The sequence below is a fragment of the Corythoichthys intestinalis genome, chromosome 16 (genome assembly GCF_030265065.1).
Source record: "Corythoichthys intestinalis isolate RoL2023-P3 chromosome 16, ASM3026506v1, whole genome shotgun sequence".
In the NCBI taxonomy this organism is placed as follows: domain Eukaryota; kingdom Metazoa; phylum Chordata; class Actinopteri; order Syngnathiformes; family Syngnathidae; genus Corythoichthys; species Corythoichthys intestinalis.
In genome coordinates, this window is record NC_080410.1 from 25953965 (window position 1) to 25973460 (window position 19496).

The 19496-nt window shown below is 38.5% G+C and overlaps 1 protein-coding gene across 6 annotated transcripts in view; it reads right to left on the reverse strand.

Moving 5' to 3' along the window:
- The window catches only part of gcgra (glucagon receptor a), a 98780-nt gene that overhangs the window by 22948 nt on the left and 56336 nt on the right, over positions 1-19496 (reverse strand). For 4 of the 6 annotated variants that reach the window (XM_057860642.1, XM_057860641.1, XM_057860639.1 and 1 more), the window contains exons 2-3: positions 4906-5028; positions 1785-1881 (exon numbers count right to left, since the gene is read on the reverse strand). In XM_057860642.1, the coding sequence (XP_057716625.1) occupies positions 1785-1881; positions 4906-4959 (151 nt within the window). In that variant the 5' untranslated portion in view covers positions 4960-5028. The other 2 variants (XM_057860643.1, XM_057860640.1) reach the window with 2 other exon arrangements.

Genomic DNA, 19496 nt, shown 5'->3' on the forward strand with positions numbered 1-19496 from the left:
GGTTGTAATAACAAAGAAGCAATATAGCTGAGACCAAGATGCTGCTTGCTGCTTTCATCTTGAGCTGAAAGCTTCTACCGGTATCCTTCACATTTAGAAGGCTTTCATCCTATCTCAACTTGTTTACCTTCACGTTGAAGTCCCACTTGACACAGTGGAAATAGTAATACTGTACAGTCTGTTCCAGTATAGTAACATAAAAAATATAAAACTTGACTCCAGAGCAGGGGTTGTTGAGACTACGGCCCACGGGCAAACTGTGGCCCACTGTCGAGTTTTTATTGGCTCGTAGCAAATTACGAAAATAACATTGAATATGGTCTGCACAAGACGTTTCAATTTAGCCTTCATTCTGTTGCACTTTCCAACTTTAACTCATAAGTGAACTTAAATAAAAATATGATCTAATGTGATAAATTGAGCTATCTTGGCTGTAATTATCTTGACTAGAGATGTCCCGATCGATCGGCATCCCGATCGGCATCCCGATCGATCGGGTCCGATCACGTCATTTTCAAAGTATCGGAATCGGCAAAAAAATATCGACCATGCCTTTTTTAAATATATATATATTTTAATTTAATCGTTTTCTAATTGTATTTAACGTTACAGACATAATATGTTACACTCATCCAGAGTCTTTAATTTAGGCTTAAGGTAGGGTTATCAAAAATATCCCGATAACGGCGGCAATTATTTTATTTAAAAATGTGTCACGTTAAAATATTTAACGCAATTAATATATGCGCTGCATGACCCTCTCACTCATTGTCATGCTCAATCTGTAATGACGCCGTTTTACCTATATAGAGAGATAAAAGGCTACGCAAAATGAGTAGAGTGAACTTTGGCAGCCTTTGCTAAGATTAAAAATATCATGGGAAGCAATGTGGGGAAGCAAGGTGGCAATTGATCTTTGTCTTAACACCTCAAGTTATTTTCCAAAGCAGAGAAGATATATCCATTGGTAGCACGACGCACAGTCATGGTTTTACTTCCCATCATGGTTCCACTTCCCATCATGCATTGGGGCATGGCTGCAGTATCATTTACTGAAAGCTCAACAAATACAGTAGATAGCAATATTTAGTCACAATTTACAGTCACATGTCTTTCTATCCGTGGATCCCTCTCACAGAAAGAATGTTAATAATGTAAATGCCATCTTGAGGATTTATTGTCATAATAAACAAATACAGTACTTACAGTATGTACTGTATGTTGAATGTATATATTCGTCCGAGTTTTATTCATTTTTTTCTTAATGCATTGGCAAAATGTATATGATCGGGAAAAATTATCGGGAATGATTGGAATTGAATCGGGAGCAAAAAAAAAGCAATCGGATCAGAAAATATCGGGATCGGCAGATACTCAAACTAAAATGATCGGGATTGGATCAGGAGCAAAAAAACATGCTCGAAACAACCCTAGTCTTGACTTTTTTTTTTTTTTTGCTCTCGCTGGACTCCCAGCCATTCCAGTCAAATTGGATTGGATGTCAATCACTGTCAATGGCAGCCAATGAGCTGATACTTAGAAAAAATGTGTTTTAGAAATCTGATCTTTTTTTTACCCAATTCTGATAGTCTTTTTAACAAATAAAAGTGAAAGGATTTTGAGTTTGATAATTCTAAAAGAAGGCGTTGGAGAAAAAAGTTTGGACACCGCGTCACTAAAGTGTGGGGGATCATGTTTCACTGACATTGACAGTGATGGATGTCCAATCCATTCCTACTGGTAGAGCTGGCAGGGAAACACGCTGAAGTTGTAAAACAACTCACCAGTGCTGGGTGGAGCTCTGCTGTTGTTGTGCTCGCACTCGTCCATGTACAACTTCCAGCTCTCTTGCAGCTTATCCATCGTGACAGCGGGGGACATCTAAAGTGGCGTAGGAAGTTGGGGAGGTTCATAACAGATACACCCAACCTTTTATCATTGCCCCGTAGTCGCCGGGGGGAACAAAAGCATGATAAGAATGTGAGGTTGACATAAGGCATGGCACAAAGCTCGTGTAAAATGTATATATAGTAGGTCTGTACATGTGGTATACTATGACATAATCAGTGAGGGTGACCCACACTGTAATTTGTTGAGGGGGGTTGACAGGGTGACATTACACACATGTTAACTAAACATGATGGTTTGCTTAGACGACCACGTTGCTCTGGATTGTCTCAGAGGGCAGCGGAGGTGAATAAGAAACACTCTAACAATGGGGTCACAACATTTGGGGCAACCAGCCCTCACAAGAGACCTCTGCCAAGGCCAAACAATGCTGATATAGAAAAATACAAAATACAATACCAGACATACAGTGAGAAGTAGAAGTATTTGCACTCCTTGGGACTTTGCAAGTTCACCCACTTAGAAAATAGGTAGAGGTCTGAAATTTCATTCATACAGTAGATGCATTTCCACTTATAGACAGATAATCGAGAAAAGAAATTCCGGAACTTACATTGTATGATTTTTCAATAATTTATTTGTAATTTACTGGGGTTCATAAGTATTTGTACCCCTGAGAAAATCAGTGCTAATATTAAGTGCAGAAGCCTTTGTTTGCAATTACAGAGGTCAGATGGTTTCTTTACTTCTTCACAAGATTTTCACATATGGAAACAGGGATTTTGACCCATTCCCCCACACAAATCGTCTCTAGGTCTGTCATGTTTTGGGGCTGTTGTTGAGAAACACAAAGTTTCAGCTCCATCCAAAGATTTTCTATTGGATTGAGGTCTGGAGACTGGCTAGGCTACTCCATAACATTGATAAGCTTTTTACACAGCCACTCCTTGGTCAGCTTGGCTGTGTGCTTTGGATGATTGCCATGTTGGAAGATCCAGCCACGACTCATTTTTAAGTCTCTGACTAAGGGAAGGATGTTGTGGCTCAAAATCTGACAATACATTTCACCATTTATCCTCTGCTTTATACAGTACAGTCGTCCTGTCCCCTTTGCCGGAAAGCATGAGGTGTCCACCCCCATACTTCACAGTGGTGGTGGTGTTCTTGGGATTGTACTCATACTTCTTTTCCCTCCACACACGACGAGCAAAGTTTGGACCAAAAAGTTCTACTTTGATCTCATCTGACCACATGATTTTCTCCCATGACCCCTCTGCATCATTCAGATGGTCCCTGGCAAACTTCAGACGGACCTTTACATGTACTGGCTTCAACAAGGGAACCTTCTGAGCAATGCATGATTTTAGACCATTGCACTGCAGTGTTTTACTGACAGTAGCCTTTGAAACTGTGCATCTAGCTCTCTTCAGGTCATTGACCAGCTCCTGCCGTGTAGTTCTAGGCTGAGCCCTCACTTTTGTCATCATTAATGATGCCCCACGAGGAGAGATTTTACATGGAGCCCCATTCCGAGGAAGATTATCAGTCATGTTTAGCCTTTTCCATTATCTAAAATTTGCTGAAACTGTTGATTTATTCGCACTATGCTGCTTTTCAATTATCTCATAGCCTTTTCCAGCTTTGTGGAGCTCAACAACTTTTTTCTCTGGTGTCTTTCGAAAGCTCTCTGGTCTTGCCCATGGTAGCAGTTGGATTGACTGACTGTTGGGTGCACAGGTGACAATATTGAGTTGAAATGGGTGGTGGGTGGGTGGATACTGATGGGGTAAAGAGGGACTTTTTTAAGGTAGACTGACAACTCTTTGAGTGTCATAATTATTGCTCATTCTCAGGGGTACAAATACGTATGAAGCCCCGTAAATTACAAATAATTTTTTCAAAAATCGTACAATGTGATTATTTTAAGATTATGTCTCTATAAGTGCAAATGCATCTATAATTGGAATTTCAGACATCTACCTATTTTCTAAGTGGGTGAACTTACAAGTCACAAATACTTCTTTTCCTCACTGTATACTGTATACAATTGGTATCTTTATTTTTTTTCATAATTTTATGAATAAACACAATTATAGATGGATAAAATGTTGATTAAAAAAAATAACAATGAAATTAATATGAATAAAAAGAGACAAAATTCAACTCGTTGAATACCACTGACAACGATAGACTTCCATTTAGCGGCAGTTTATATGGCGACTCTGTAACACAAAGACGCAATGACTGAGTAGCAGAATGGCCTTGCGTGCATATGGTGTTGGCGAAGACGGAAGGCAAAGACGAAAAATTCTGAATCCATGACGACACGCATATCAAAGGCTCCCACGGCGCGAGACCGCGCCAATAACGTCAGCACTCGTACACGTCCCATTGGGCATGCGCAGCGGTGCTACTAAACATTAAAAACAGCAAATATGGTGGAATTTCGGCTTTAATTTACTGTTTTAATAATATTTTTAAATTAAATATGTTGAATGTTTCCATTTTTGTGCCTTTTTGAACAAAAGAAAAATGCCATTGCTTCGAGTGGGCGTTCATATTTTTTTCCGGGTTGAGGAGCTTGGTGGGGTCAAAGTGCATTATTCGCTGTCGCCTTGTAAATCTGGACTGCCCCCTAGGGCTTGGCATGAATACTACATCGTTTTCATGCGGAATTGCGACATTGTTCGAATGGAGACGGGCCCATATAAATGCAAATTTGAAATTTTTCGTATTGTCGGAGAGTCACCATATAAACGGCCCTTCAATCTAATCTGGGAGGACTAGCTATGAATTGTCATGTTTCAAGGCCAGTGACCAATGAGTTAAATGAGTGGCCTATACAGGCCTAATTTTATACAAAGTATTCTAATTTTTGCATATTATATAATAATGATAAATAATAACATAACAGTTGCATAAAATAAACAATTTAACTCTTCATTCATCCCATACGAGAAATTTTTAAATTAAATTACAATTTAAAAACAGAACTATTTGTCACGTATAGGTTGTACCCAATGTTGTGTCCACTGTGCACAGATGCCGATGACCCACCTGGATGCTGCCAGAGACGAGGAGCATTGTCAAAAGCAGGAAGAGCCGCGTCATTACTCAGTGGAGGTTGGTTTTCACCTCATCGGGGATTCGGAGAGGGCTTATCTGGACCGGCCACACTACCTGCAAAACACACGTACACACACATACATTGCCAATGTCACGTAACACAAGAACTCAAAGAGGAAAGAGGCAGGGCGGTGTCGTCACATTAGAAGGTGTAGTACACTCAAGTGGCCATTGTGATTAATTTCCATCCTGCTCGGTTCGGCCTGGTGTCACTCACTTTCGCACGGAGCCAGTTTAAGCGTGAAGCAGGAGAACGGGACGAAATCTGAAACGTTTCTGCAAAAAACACCTTGACCGTGGAAACATTTTTGGCTAAAACGTTTCAAATTTCATTCGGTTCTGGTCTTTGTGGAGGACAGACGTGCCAAGTCAAGACACGTTTTTTTTTTCCACCCCTTCAGCTGTGTTTTGTCTGAACATTCCAAACAAAGGCATGAAAATGTAAATGTCCGACGGCATGGGAGCGGGACGTCAGATAGGATCTAAAGCAAAGAGGAATGCTTTCCTAATGGCCTGTACAGTGGAATGACCTACAGGAAGCATTAGCTAATTACCTCAGGGCGCCGATAGGCATCAGATCAGCCTCAGTCGCCACATCCCCATAATGTATGTACACCATCAAGTTTCTACTGTCTGAATGCTCCCATAGTGTTTAAAGGTGTGACTTTTGCCATTTCTTTTTACCTCTAAATCTAATCAAGTGAGAGAACAAATCATCATTCTCAACTGAAATGAATGGAAATGCAATGATTAGTTCCAACACCCCAATAAACCAAAAATGGCACTATTGAACGCCATACAAGCATACTATATATTAACAAAATCTTTAAACTTAAAAATTGACATACAGTACTTCTTTTAGAATAATGTTGATTTCGACTGGTCTTTGGTACTCTTTGACTGCCATTGACAGCAATAGACGTCCATTCCATCTCGACTGGGAAGGCTAGCAGTGATCATTTCCTGCCAGTCTCTCCCAGTCAAAATTGATTGGATGTCTATTGTTGTTTTTAACTTAACAATAGATTTTGGTATTGAATACTACACATGTACATGCATGGCCGGCCCAGGCTATTTGGAAGCCCTAAGCAAAATAATGCAAAGGTTGCCCATATTTTTGGCCCACCATTTCGTCACAGTATACTGTGAAACTCATACATGCAATCCAAGCCATAAGTCCATATTTTGTATATTAATCAGATTTTGTTGCACTTCATACTTCAAACTTCTCACCCCAAATGATTGTCAGTAATTACAGTAGATAGCGCCAAACCTTTTTCTAAATGAGGAAAGAAAGAAGTTAAGGAAAAACTTATTTTTTTAGGCTTGTAATCAAGTATCAAAACTCACAAAAGTCAAATAAAGCAAACTGTAGTAAACAAAATAAAATATAAATTAAACGATTGCCAGATTGGAGGCCCCCTAGTGGTCAGGGGCCCTAAGCAGCTGCATCGTCTGCGTATAGGCTGGGCCGGCCCTGTGTACATGGAATGGCAGCTAATGGGTTAATATAGGGGTGTCCAAACCAGTCCTCAAGGGCTGCTGTGGGTGCTGGTTCTTGTACCAATTGAGCACAGAGCGTTTAACCCTTTATCACCGGACGTGTCGGCGGCGACAAGTTTCCGCATACAATCTTTGAAGCCTCGTCACGCTGTAATTACGTCACCGACGTGCCACTGGTTGGTCTCATTTGAAAGTGCGGAAGTTGAAGTCCACGCCCATTTTTACTTGAAGTAAAGCTACCAAATAACGCGGGAGATAATGTCATTTGAGTTTTATAGTTTTATTTCCCTCATAAATAAGTATTAAAACGCTGCATGGACCATGTGTTTCTGTCCATGTTTCCATCATTTCTTGTCCTTTTTCAAAACCGAAAGCACCACGAAAGACTACATATCCCAGGAGCCATTGTGAGCTCACGAAGGAAAAGATGTACTGTGAACATTTTTAATAAATTGCCGAGTGAGGCGCTACCTAAGGAGAGGGAGGCGAGGTAGCGAGCAACTTTGAAACGTGAGGAATGAAGTGAACACTAAATTTAGCGCAAGCTAATGCATTATTTCATCAACTCGAGAAAGAGGATTGACCAGATTTGTCTTTGTTTTTTTCTGGATGAGTCAGCGAGTTGGGAAGAGTGACAACCTGACAGTGCAAACGGCGGAAGAGTGGGCTGTGTGACATAGTGCATGACGTATGGCATTTGTTTTGTTCAAGGGGGAAACTGAGTGGCATGCCTGAAAAAATTGAACTGAACTAGTTTATTGTCAATATTTTTGAAAAGATTTTTTCTCAATGTTATATTTGATTTTTTCCCCCCACTATATATCTTTTTAATTTGTATATAGACGTGTGTGTTCGAGAAGCTTGATTGTACTGTATGTACTTTTGATAAAGTGATGGAAATATATTGAAATATAAAGGCAACATCAAAGGTATGCAAATTCGGACAACATAGGCTCAGGTGTCACAGGTGACAATGAGGTTTCAGCTAAATCAACCAGCCCCTGACAACAAACAACTGATTACACTTGTAAGGGGCAGTTTACATGGCGACTCTGCGACACAAAGACGCAATGACTGATTTGCGGAATCGCCTCGCGTGCATATGGTGTCGGCCAAGACGGAAGGCGAAGACGAAATATTCTGAATCCTGCCTCCAAAGTGAAAGAATTCGATTGCGGGGGATTGAGAGGGGCTTGCTCCGCATGCATATCAAAGGCTCCCGCGGCGCGAGACCGCGCCGATAACATCAGCACTCGTACACGTCACATTGGGCGTGTGCAGCGGTGCTACTAAACATTAAAAACAGCAAATAAGGTGGAATGTCGGCTTTAATTTACTGTTTTAATAATATTTTTAAATTAGATATGTTGAATGTTTCCATTTTTGTGTCTTTGTGAACAAAAGAAAAATGCCATTGCTTTGAGTGGGCGGGCATATTTTTTTCCGGGTTGAGGAGCTTTGTGGGGTCAAAGTGCATCATTCGCTGTCACCTTGTAAATCTGCACTGCCCCCGAGGGCTTGGCATGAATACTATATCGTTTTCATGCGGAATTGCCACATTGTTCGAATGGAGACAGGCCCATATGAATGCAAACTTGAAATTTTTCGTATTCTCAGCGAGTCGCCATGTAAACAGCCCCTAAGACACTAGAATGGTGCAAAGGTGTTGTCCTGTTTTATTTGAAAGAAATCCCGCACCCACTTCTGCCTGATGTGGAATAGTTTGGGGACCTCTGAGTTAATATGTTTAAACTATCTGAAATTGCGAGTAATTAGCTAATAATGGAGGCTAATGAACAGCCAGCACAGCAGGAGATGCCCCCGTGACCCCAATATGTTTTCCATCTGCATCTCCGTCTCACTTACGGATATTCAGGGACACAAGGAGCTCCATAAGGTTTATTAACTATTCATCACTTTTCCTTGGCATATTAAACATTCATATTCCGTACAATCCTCAAACTCAGCGATAAATATGAGACGAGACAAGTAAAATATTCAGAACAATGTATATCGCGGATGTAGCATCACTAATTTGCTTTACTTGAAGCCGGAGCAGATCAAGACAGATAAAGAATGACCCCCTCACCCACACTGATGAATAATCCTGCATGAGTTAGCCCTGGAGACGTGTACAGTATTACATGATATGTCTGCTTGAATACGTTTGCAGAAGTACAGGATGCGAGGCAGGCATTGGTGGGGCCTGGAATCCAGGATAATTAGGCTGCTGTATTATGTTGTTGTGATATCATGTAAGAGTGTAAAGCTTCAATTTCTCACAAACAAGCAATTGACATAAGTGATTAAATGAATGAATTAAAAAAAAAAAAAAAAAAAAAAAAAAGAATCAATTAATGAAAATAGGTAAAGCATAGCAAAGGTCCAGGATTAAAAATGTCTTTTTTAGGCTGAAATCATGATTTGGTTACTCCAATCTAACAGTTTATAATAATAATAGTAATATTTATATATATATACATATATATTAATATATTATATAAAAATAATAGTAATATTTGAACACTTAAAACAATAATAAGTATGATAATTTTAAGTTTGACTTCAAATCATTAAATACTAAAATAAACAAAATAAAAATGTGTAGATTGAGCCATATTAGGCAAAAAAGGCTAATTCAATGCTCCAAAAATACTGTTACCTGTAGTTACCTGTCTCTTGAGCTTGACTGGACTTTTAAAGAGTATGACATCACATTTCACTTCCAATCATAGCCCATGATATTCAAGTTCAAACAAGGACTGACAATTTCACTAATTCTAGTTTTGCTGCATTTTAGAGTTAATACAATTTTTACATATACTGGACTGTCTCAGAAAATTAGAATACACAATATTCTAATTTTCTGAGACAGTCCTGTACATTAATCCACCATTTAAAGCAGGGGTGTCCAAACTTTTTGCAAAGGGGACCAGATTTGGCGTGGTAAAAATGTGGGGGGCCGACCTTGGCTGACGTCCTTTACATAGAACAATATACAGGACTGTCTCAGAAAATTAGAATATTGTGTATTCTAATTTTCTGAGACAGTCCAGTATATGGTGGGAAACACCAAATTAAGCTTTCAGAATGCATGCTGAGTAATTTGGCTTTTGTATTTTTACACTGAGGTTGTTATTCCTCCAGAAGACATTGAAGGTACAGTGGTATGAAAAAATATCCGAACCTTTTGGAATTTCTCACATTTCTGCATAAAATCACATTCAAATGTGATCTGATCTTTGTCAAAATCACACAGATGAAAAAACAGTGTATGCTTTAACTAAAACCACCCAAACTTTTATAGGTTTTAATATTTTAATGAGGATAGCATGCAAACAAATGACACAAGGGGGGAAAATAAGTAAGTGAACCCTCTGCCTAAGGGGAGTTAAAGAGCAGTTGAAACCAATTTTTACCAAACAATTGAAGTCAGGTGTGTGCCCAATCACTGATGATTGGTTTAAAGCGGCTCTGCCAACTATGAAACACACACCTGGTAAGAATTGTCTTGATGAGAAGCATTGTCTGATGTGCATCATGGCCTGCGATCAAGGATTGTTAATTTGTATGAAGCTGGGAAAGGATTCAAAACCATCTCTAAAAGTCTGGATGTTCATCAATCGACAGTCAGAGAAGTTGTCCACAAATGGAGAGAGTTAGTCACTGTTGCTTTTCTCCCAAGGAGTGGCCGTCCACCAAAGATGACGCCAAGAGTTCAGCGCAGAATATTCAGATAGGTAAAAAAGAACCCTAGAGTGTCTGCAAAAGACTTACAGAAATCACTAGCACAGTCCAATATCTCTGTGCACACATCAATTATACATAAAACTATGGCCAAGCAATGTGTTCATGGGAGGACTCCACGGTGGAAGCCACTGCTGTCTAAAAAAACATTGTTGCTCGTTTATTGCAAAAAGGCACTTGGACACTACACAGAAGTTTTGGCAAAATATTTTGTGGACTGATGAAACCAAAGTTGAATTGTTTGGGAGTAACACACAACGTCATGTGTAGATGAAAAATGGAACAGCTCACCTACCTCAACACCTCATCTCCACGGTGAAGCATAGTGGAGGAAGCATCATGATTTGGGGCTGTTTTGCTACCTCAGGGCCTGGACAATTTGCAATCATTAATGGAAGCATGAATTCAAAAGTTTAACTGAATGTTTTGCAGGAAAACCTGAGGCCGTCTGTCAGACATTTGAAGCTAAAAAGAGGATGGAATTAAAACACAGGATGGAAACACAGAATAAATCAACTTCTGAATGGTTTCAGAAGAACAAAATACACGTTCTGGAGTGGCCAAGTCGAAGTCCAGACCTGAACCCCATTGAGATGCTGTGGCATGACCTAAAGACAGCGATTCATGCCAGACATCCCAGGAATCTGACTGAACTACAGCAGTTCTGTAGAGAAGAATGGGCCAAGATTAGTGCTAATCGATGTGCCCGACTGATCTGCAGCTACAGGAAGCGTCTGGTTGAAGTCATTGCTGCTAAAAAAAGGGGGGGGGGGGGGGGGCACAACATATTAAATGTGATGGTTCACTTATTTATATTTCCCCTTTCTGTCATTGTTTGCATCCTATCCTCATTAAAATATAAAAACCTATAAATGTTTGGGCGGTTTAGTCAAAGAAGGCACTGTTTTTCATCTGTGTGATTTTGACAAAGATCATATCACATTTGATGGTGATTTTATGCAGAAATGTGAGAAATTCCAAAAGGTTCAAGTACTTTTTCATACGACTGTAAGGCAAACAGTTGTTACTTATGGTTGGGATGGCCTTTGTGTTATTTGCTTCTCATGTCGTTTGTACATTTTTGAAGACTTTAAATGTTCATGCTAATTGAATATATAACTTTCCCAGCTTTACTTGTAGTGAAGTTTGTGTAACTAATATGGTGGGCTGATAGCTTGTGTGATGGTTTAAGACAAAGGTGGGTATGTAAGAAGTTTTGAGATTTTATATTCAGCTTCTTGGTCCATATTCTGTATTTTGTAATGTGGTTTGTGATTTACCTGAGATTTTGCTCTTTAATGGAGATATAAAATTGGTGCATTGCTTTTTAATGGAATTTTGACCAGAATAGGTGCCACAACTCCAGATATGGCAACGAGTGATAGTGCTAGCTTCCTCTTGTGTGTCCTTGCAGTGTCTGCTGGCCCAACCTTCCCCTATTTGCCAAATATTACAAATAGATAAGTGTCTTTTAATAAATGCAGGTAAATAATGAATACAAGTTATGAAATGATATTCATTGTTCCCAGTTGCATGTCTGTTGTTACAGTTATGCATGTCCAGGCTGCGTATCAGCTAAAACGTAAGGCACATGCAATAAAACAAACAAAAACGGTTATAAGATCATAAACCTAAACACACAGTTTTATTCATTGATTTGTACAGAAAATGCATCAATGCCACAGAAATCTCTCAGCTAATGGAAATAATTAGTGTTAAAATGAGACGTAAATTGAAATAGATATTCCTTGATTGCCGTACTGTAATTAGTGACTTTTTTGTTTCAAACTTTAGACTTTCCTACCCCTTCCAGTGACTTCTTTTCTTTCGGAACACAAAGCACGAGCAGAATCTTTTTCATATTTACATGAAGTCCTGCATAGCTAGCGGCTAGCAAAGTTCCACGACGGGAAAATACTCCAAACTTTCCATTGTTATTAGATGACGAGGTGTTGTCATCCTTACCGTAACATCTAAAGCCGCAAGCAAATGAATGTGCCTGGATCTGACCTTAACTCATCTGAAAAATATATTTGAAACAAAACAAAGCCTTCACATTAACGCTTGACAAGAGTTGTTCTGCATGTTTGCTTTAGTGGTCATTCTTTTGCCTAACATCTGTTCGGGCTACGCTGGAGGGAAAACAGAGCTCTATTATTCAAATAATATTCAACTCATTTTTGTGGGGAGAACAGTTATTATGTCTGTGAAAAGGTTTGATTTTAATCTCTGTTGATCCTCTCCAAATGCATACCATGTTGTCATTCCAATTGTCGGCGCATGCAAGCGAATGAATGGTGAGTGCCCTCCAACAAAATAAAAGCAAGTGGGAACACAAATTTTCCAACACGCACTTGAACATTTTATATGCCTCACCAAATTTTTCTCATTCAACTCTTGAATGTCAACAATTTTTAGTTTGTCAATGACCAGGCGTCATTCAAACAAATTGCTAGTTTTCAAACAAAGCGAAGCCATCTAATTCAAATGGATGAACTATATAGCCCTATATAATAAACCTTAAATACCGTATTGGCCCGAATATAAGCCGGCCCTGATTATAAGACGACCCCCTCTTTATCAAGACTCAAGTTTGAAAAAAAGACTTTTTGAACACCAAATTAATTTTTTATACAGAAAATAATTACAGTACATCTGAAACAAATGATTATAACAATATATTTAAGAGAAAAAGCAAGTTATTTTGCCTCATTCAAATCTTAATATCTGAACATTTAAATATGTGAACTAAAGTGCAATCACATTCACAAATGAATGGCTTCTGGTTTTTGAAATGTAAATAAACCAATCTATTGTGATAAAACAACAAAGTTGCAATAACTGCATTAATCATCAAAGGGAAATCTAACTAACTGTGGTCTTGAAACAAATCTAAATAAGAAAAAACATTGCAATAAAATAATGCAAACTGGTTAAACTTGAGAGTAGCTGAGATCTGTCATGACTAAAGATGTCCCGATCGGGTCCGATCACGTCATTTTCAAAGTATCGGAATCGGCAAAAAAATATCGGACATGCCTTTTTTTTAATATATATATATATTTTTTATATATAAATCGTTTTCTAATTGTATTTAACGTTACAGACAAAATGTCTTACACTCATCCAGAGTAGTTTTGCCTTAAAGTAGAGCTATCAAATTTATTGCATTAACAGCGGTAATTAATCTTTTTTAATTAATCATGTTAAGTAATTAACGCATGCGCTGCACGACCCACTCACGCATAGTCGCGTTCAATCTATAAAGACGCCGTTTTACCTATAGATAGCGCTTAAAAGCAGCATATGATGAGTAGAGAGAATTTTGACAGCCTTTTGAGCCATTTTTTACGTGGCTAAAGCTTTACAATACCTCTCTCAGCAATTAAAAATAACGTGGGAGGCAATGTGGGGAAGAAAGGTAGTAGTTGATCATTTTCTTAACACCCTATGTTCTTTCCCAACGCAGAGAAGATATATCAATTAGTGCCCCTACGCACAGTCATGGTTGCACTTCCCATCATGCATTTGGGCAGAAGTTAAATGGCTGCAGTATCATTTACTTAAAGCTCAACAAATACACTAGATGGCAATATTTAGTCACAATATACAAAGTCACATTTATCCTTTCAAATTACACGTCTATCCGTGGATCCCTCTCACAGAAAGAATGTTAATAATGTAAATGCCATCTTGAGGATTTATTGTCATAATAAACAAATACAGTACTTATGTACTGTATGTTGAATGTATATATTCGTCCAAGTTTTATTCATTTTTTTCTTAATGCGTTTCCAAAATGTATATGATCGGGAAAAATTATCGGGAATGATTGGAATTGAATCGGGAGCAAAAAAAAAAAAAAAAAAAGCAATCGGATCGGGAAATATCGGGATCGGCAGATACTCAAACTAAAACGATCGGGATCGGATCGGAAGCAAAAAACATGATTGGAACAACCCTAATCATGACAGAATATCGCTTCATTGATATCTGGCGCCATCTAGCGTCGTGAATGGGTATAACGTCTAGACCGCGAATAGAAGACGACCCCCACTTTTTCAGTCTTATTTCAATGCAAAAATCACCGTCTTATATTTGGGCCAATACGCTAATTCTCTCCCTTTTTGTGTTTGTTTTAGCGAAAATAAGATCATCATGACAAACAAGCGGCACTTTGAAATAAAACGGATTCCTTGTAAATTTATAGGAATTGCTTAATTGTTTAATGACGGCTCAAGTCCTCTGTTATTGTGTCAAATGGATACAGACCAGGACATGTTTTTGTGAACAATTGCTTCCCCGTTGTTGTATACGCACGTTGCCAACAATCACGTAACCTTCGCCACTGTGGTCATGGCCTAATTTGGTCACTCGGTTGTCAAAAGGATTATTAGGGCGCAAGACTTTGACTAATTCGCTTGTCTGTCGGCGTGCCTGCTCTGCCATGTTTGCAAAATATGTCTGAACAAATACTTTGTCCAACATGGGCCTCCATTGTTCTCCTGGGAATCCATCTTGATGTCCTTTTTTTCAAAAACAATGAATTTTAATGATATTCTTGTATTACCCAGGAGGCTCACTTCCTTGAAGACCTTATTGATTTTTCTTCTTCGAAGTCCCAATTTGTATTGCTTGTTATGTTCTGTTTAGAGTCCTACAATAAACATTTAATCCACTTAAACAGGGAGGGCTGGCACTGCATGATCATGTTCAGGGGAAGACAATAAGGGAAATTTGCCATTTTGAAGTTCACTGGCCCCACTATCAAAACCACTTGCCCAGGTCAATGTGTTAGTTATTGATCCCAATAATCATGAAAAAGAACATTTGCTTGGTTAACATTTAATTTTTTGGAAGTAGAAAAGTGCAGCAAAACGGTGCAAAAACATGAATCTAATGTAAATAATCCTATTCCATTTCCATAATCACATCTATAATCGCTCCAATATTGACCACATTTTTTTCTCGGGAGCTCAAGGGTGAGGCGGGCCCGCGGGAGAGCCCCGTGCCTGGGTGAAGCTTTCCTGTCTTCCCCTTACCGCCCTCTGGAAGTCTCTCCCGACTTGGTTGTCGTGGCAACAATTTAGAAGTCAAAGAGATGACTAAGGCAATTAACGATTTTCAAGCTACACCGTCGTTATGACCATATTATTTTCCCCGTAGTCAAATTATTATCGAATTATCACATGTTATGTTCATACTATAGGTTTCATACTCGTTAACTTTTCTCTAACTTAGGCCATGTCTACACGTCGTAGGTTATTTGGCAAAAGGAAGAACTTTCTTTACGGTTTGGCCTAACATCCACAGGCTCACACACATTTAAACGAGGGTTCTTAAAAACTACGTCCAAAGCGAAGATGTGCAAATTCTGAGTTTTTTGGCGCCATCATGTGGACTCTGATGATTGAAGATTTAACCAGAAACGTCACTGACTGTGACAAACTTTGTCCCTATGTCACACATAAGACCAATGTTTACATTTGGAGTAAATTAGACAGCAGCTTCCATTTATTTACAAGCTCTTGCAGTGCTTCATATTGAAGAACACGTGCGAAGGCAGGGCGTATTATGGACAATTATTTTTCCCGCAATGTTATGACTGTACTTAAAAATGAATGAGTGCGGCTGGCTGTGGAAGCTTTTTTTTTTTCTACAAACGTACTCGTGTGGACGTAATTACAGTATTTCTTCCCAAAGTATTAGGGCATGATCCTCGGTTTTAAAAACCGTTGCTAGGTGTAGACATGGCCTTACTTGTCTGCATATATGGGCATTGATCTGCACACCTCACAGTAAACCTCATTTCTTGTCTCATCATAGCTGAGCCAATTCCGGCGGTCTCACCAAAAGAAAGATTAGACTCTCTTCTTTCAGCAGAAAAAAGTAGAGCATTAGAAAATAGCTTAGTTTGAGCAATTTTCCAATTTCTGATGAAAAAAACGGAGAAATTGAGCTTTTTGTGCAAAGATACATTTCAAACATAACTTTGACTTCAACACAGCTATTTTTTGCTTTAGTTACATCCCAAACATCTGAATAGTGGTTTCCTTTTACAAAATAACAGAAACAACAAGACAAATAGAGCTTATGATCGCAAAGTAACAATTTATTTACACATAACTAACTGAAAGATGACGCTATTGTGGCTGCGACAGCCGGTTAAACTTTTTCCTCATCGTTGCCTGTCTCAAAAAGATGAATTTTTTTGAGTCTCTGCGGGTTCTGCTTGCGAGCAGCACGGGCTCAACGGCATTTAGTGGTCCTGGTCCGGGTCGTTCTGCTTGGTCGTCCAGCACCTAGCATCCCGGGCGTCTTACTGGTCGTTCTGCTCGGTGTCCGCCGCCTGGCGTCCATTCAGTCGTCTTCCGGCGGCGCCCCGGCTTTGCAGCTTGGCCTCTCGTTGCCGTTCAATAGGGTTGCGGGTCTTACAAAATGCGCTACTGCTCTCCATTGGCCAGTTTTATTGCTTTAAAATGGATTTTTAGCTTTGTGTTTTGGAGCTCAATTGAATCAGAACCCAGAGATGTCTTTTTTGGAAAAAAAAAAACAAACAAACAAACAAACAAACGTAAAAGACGTATAAATTCGTATTTGGGACACTGAAAAAAATTAAAAATAGAATGTAATTATACATTTTTGGCTGCAAATGAGTTAATATTGGATTTCGCTTTCTCTCAACTCCTCCGTGACTTTCTCTTTTTTGAGTGGTCTTTTATTCCCCCGGTGCTTGGCCGGGTGCTGGGGGTTTCAGAAACACGTCGTCTTGTAGTATAATTTTTAGGTGGGTAATGAGATACTGACAATGAATCAGCAGCAGTAATCAGGTTGCGCGCGTTCACGTGGGAGCGAGCAAGCAAGCGAACGAGGTGTGTTTACGCCCTACGGAGAGCAACGGCTGGCTGCATAGACTGTAAGGTTGTCTTTGATCGGGATAGTGTAAGGTCTTCAAAACACAAAACTACTGGGAATTAAAGTCAAAAAAGATTTTTTTTTTTTGTTTAAATGACGCATTATTTTTACTGGAGCATTCTGGTGGCCCTGTCGGTTTTAAAAGTACGTCTGGGCCACCGGTCCATCGACCCCTGATATTTCAGTGCTAGTGACAGACGTCCATCGACATCTATTGCCAACAAAGGCAATTGATGAGTTACTTACAGTACCTTATTAATTAGTATACAAAACCAAAACAGCATAATATCCTGTACTTTTGCACAATGGGTGTAAATGATTAATTTCAAGACAATACAATACTTAATTGCTATATATAAATAATTGATATACATATTCATACTTTGGTTAACGATTCAATATTTGTTAATATTACAAAGTGCGATGATTCACCTTTAATTTAAAGGGAACCTTGGATAAAAAGACATGTAGATAGTTCTTAAAAGATAAATGTTAACACATTAACATTGTGTAGGAAATACCCAGTTAAGATATGATTGCTTCTGTACTTGCTTTTATTTGTACCTGTCAGCACCTGCTTTTCCCCAGCAATTATTTACACACAATAAAACAGAATTGTAGGGAACTCAAAATGTTGACTGGACAGTTATGGACTATGCACATTAAATCATTAATAACATCAAATATTACACAATACACCAAAGTATATCAGTAGCCGTGTCCTTAACTTTTTGTTATAGTTTTCCCCTGACCTTTATACTGCAATAATATAATGAAAACCTGAAATTATGGCTTTTAGTTTTGGCGTGCCACCCCAAGATTTTAAGTGGCCCCATCTGGCCACCCCTATGAAAAATTTCTGGAGGCGCCACTGTGTGGAATTCCGGCAGCGAGCCCATTTGACGTCACCGTGCTGCGACGTCAACTATAATGGCGACCTACTAGTTAAAATAATTTTACAAATTTTATTAAAACGAAAACATTAAGAGGGATTTTAATATCAAATTAGTATAACTCGTACTAGCATTTATGTTATAAGAACTACATGTCTTTCTATCCTTGGATCCCTTTAAGCATCTTTGATCAATTTATTACAATATTGTGTTCATTATAATCACAATCAGTTACATTTCACTTAAAGCAATCAAAAGTAATTTTAATGTTTTGGGCATTTTTTTTTTTTGCAGAAACATTTCAGACATTTGAATGAAAATTATTGTTTTTAACAAAACAGCTTATCTTAAAGAGGACAATATTGATTGATGTTTTATGTTTCAATGGATTTCAATTCAGTTGTGCTCAACCAATGGATTTATCTCTCCAGAGCAATGTATCGTTACACTAGGGTTAGCCAATCTGACATTCATAATTTTTTTTTTTTTTAAAATCACATCGTCAGAATTCTTTTCATGTTTTCTTTTTAAACTTGATTTTTACATTGTTTTTTCATCTTAGTTCCAAGCAACGACTTCCGCTATTGTACGTATATTTGCAATAAGATAACGCTTGCACGTAAAATGATATGTATTGTATTTTAGTAGAGCTGTCCGATATTATCGGGTAGCCGATAATTTGGCCGATAAAAGCTTTTAAAAATGATATTGGATAATATCGACATTGTTTTGTCATTATCAGTTTTGGGCCAATATGCATGTTGCATTCAAAGGGATTGTAGAACCTTGCTGCCTTCTGCCTTCGTACAAGGGCTGGTCACAGCTTAGCACAGCAATTAAAATTATTCTACTTATTTTATTTGAAAGGTTATTGCCAGTTGTTTTTCATATGCCAAACTTTACCTCATTCACTGTATACTGAAGCTGTGTGCCTTTGTTATAATTTTGAGCCAGAAGCACTGCGTGAGCCATATTAGATCCAGCAATGCCTTATTGGCATTTTGCACTTGATCCAAAAAAGTCTGTTTGTTTGCACTATTTCAACAGTAAATATAACGATGCATAATAAGCACTTTTTGGACAAATTCAGTTGAAGTTGTTCTGTTATTTTTCACAGAATGTTTATTTGGAAAACATTGAAGTTGTTACATTTGTCATTATTAAAGCATCCATTGGTGAATCACAATATAATTAGCCTTAATATGTCCTTGACCGCACATATCGATATTGGTATCATATTTTTGGAGTTGGACAATATCAGTTAAAAATTCCTTATCAGACAACTTATATTTTAGTGCACAAATTGTGTAATTTTCATTGACATGTGTGCTACAGTTTATCTGACCTGGAATGTAATAGACCACTTGAAAACCAACAACGTTTTGTTGGACTGCCAAACTTGTCAGTTTGCATCTACTATATGCATATATCTGATTAAATATAACATTGCTGATCACGAAGATC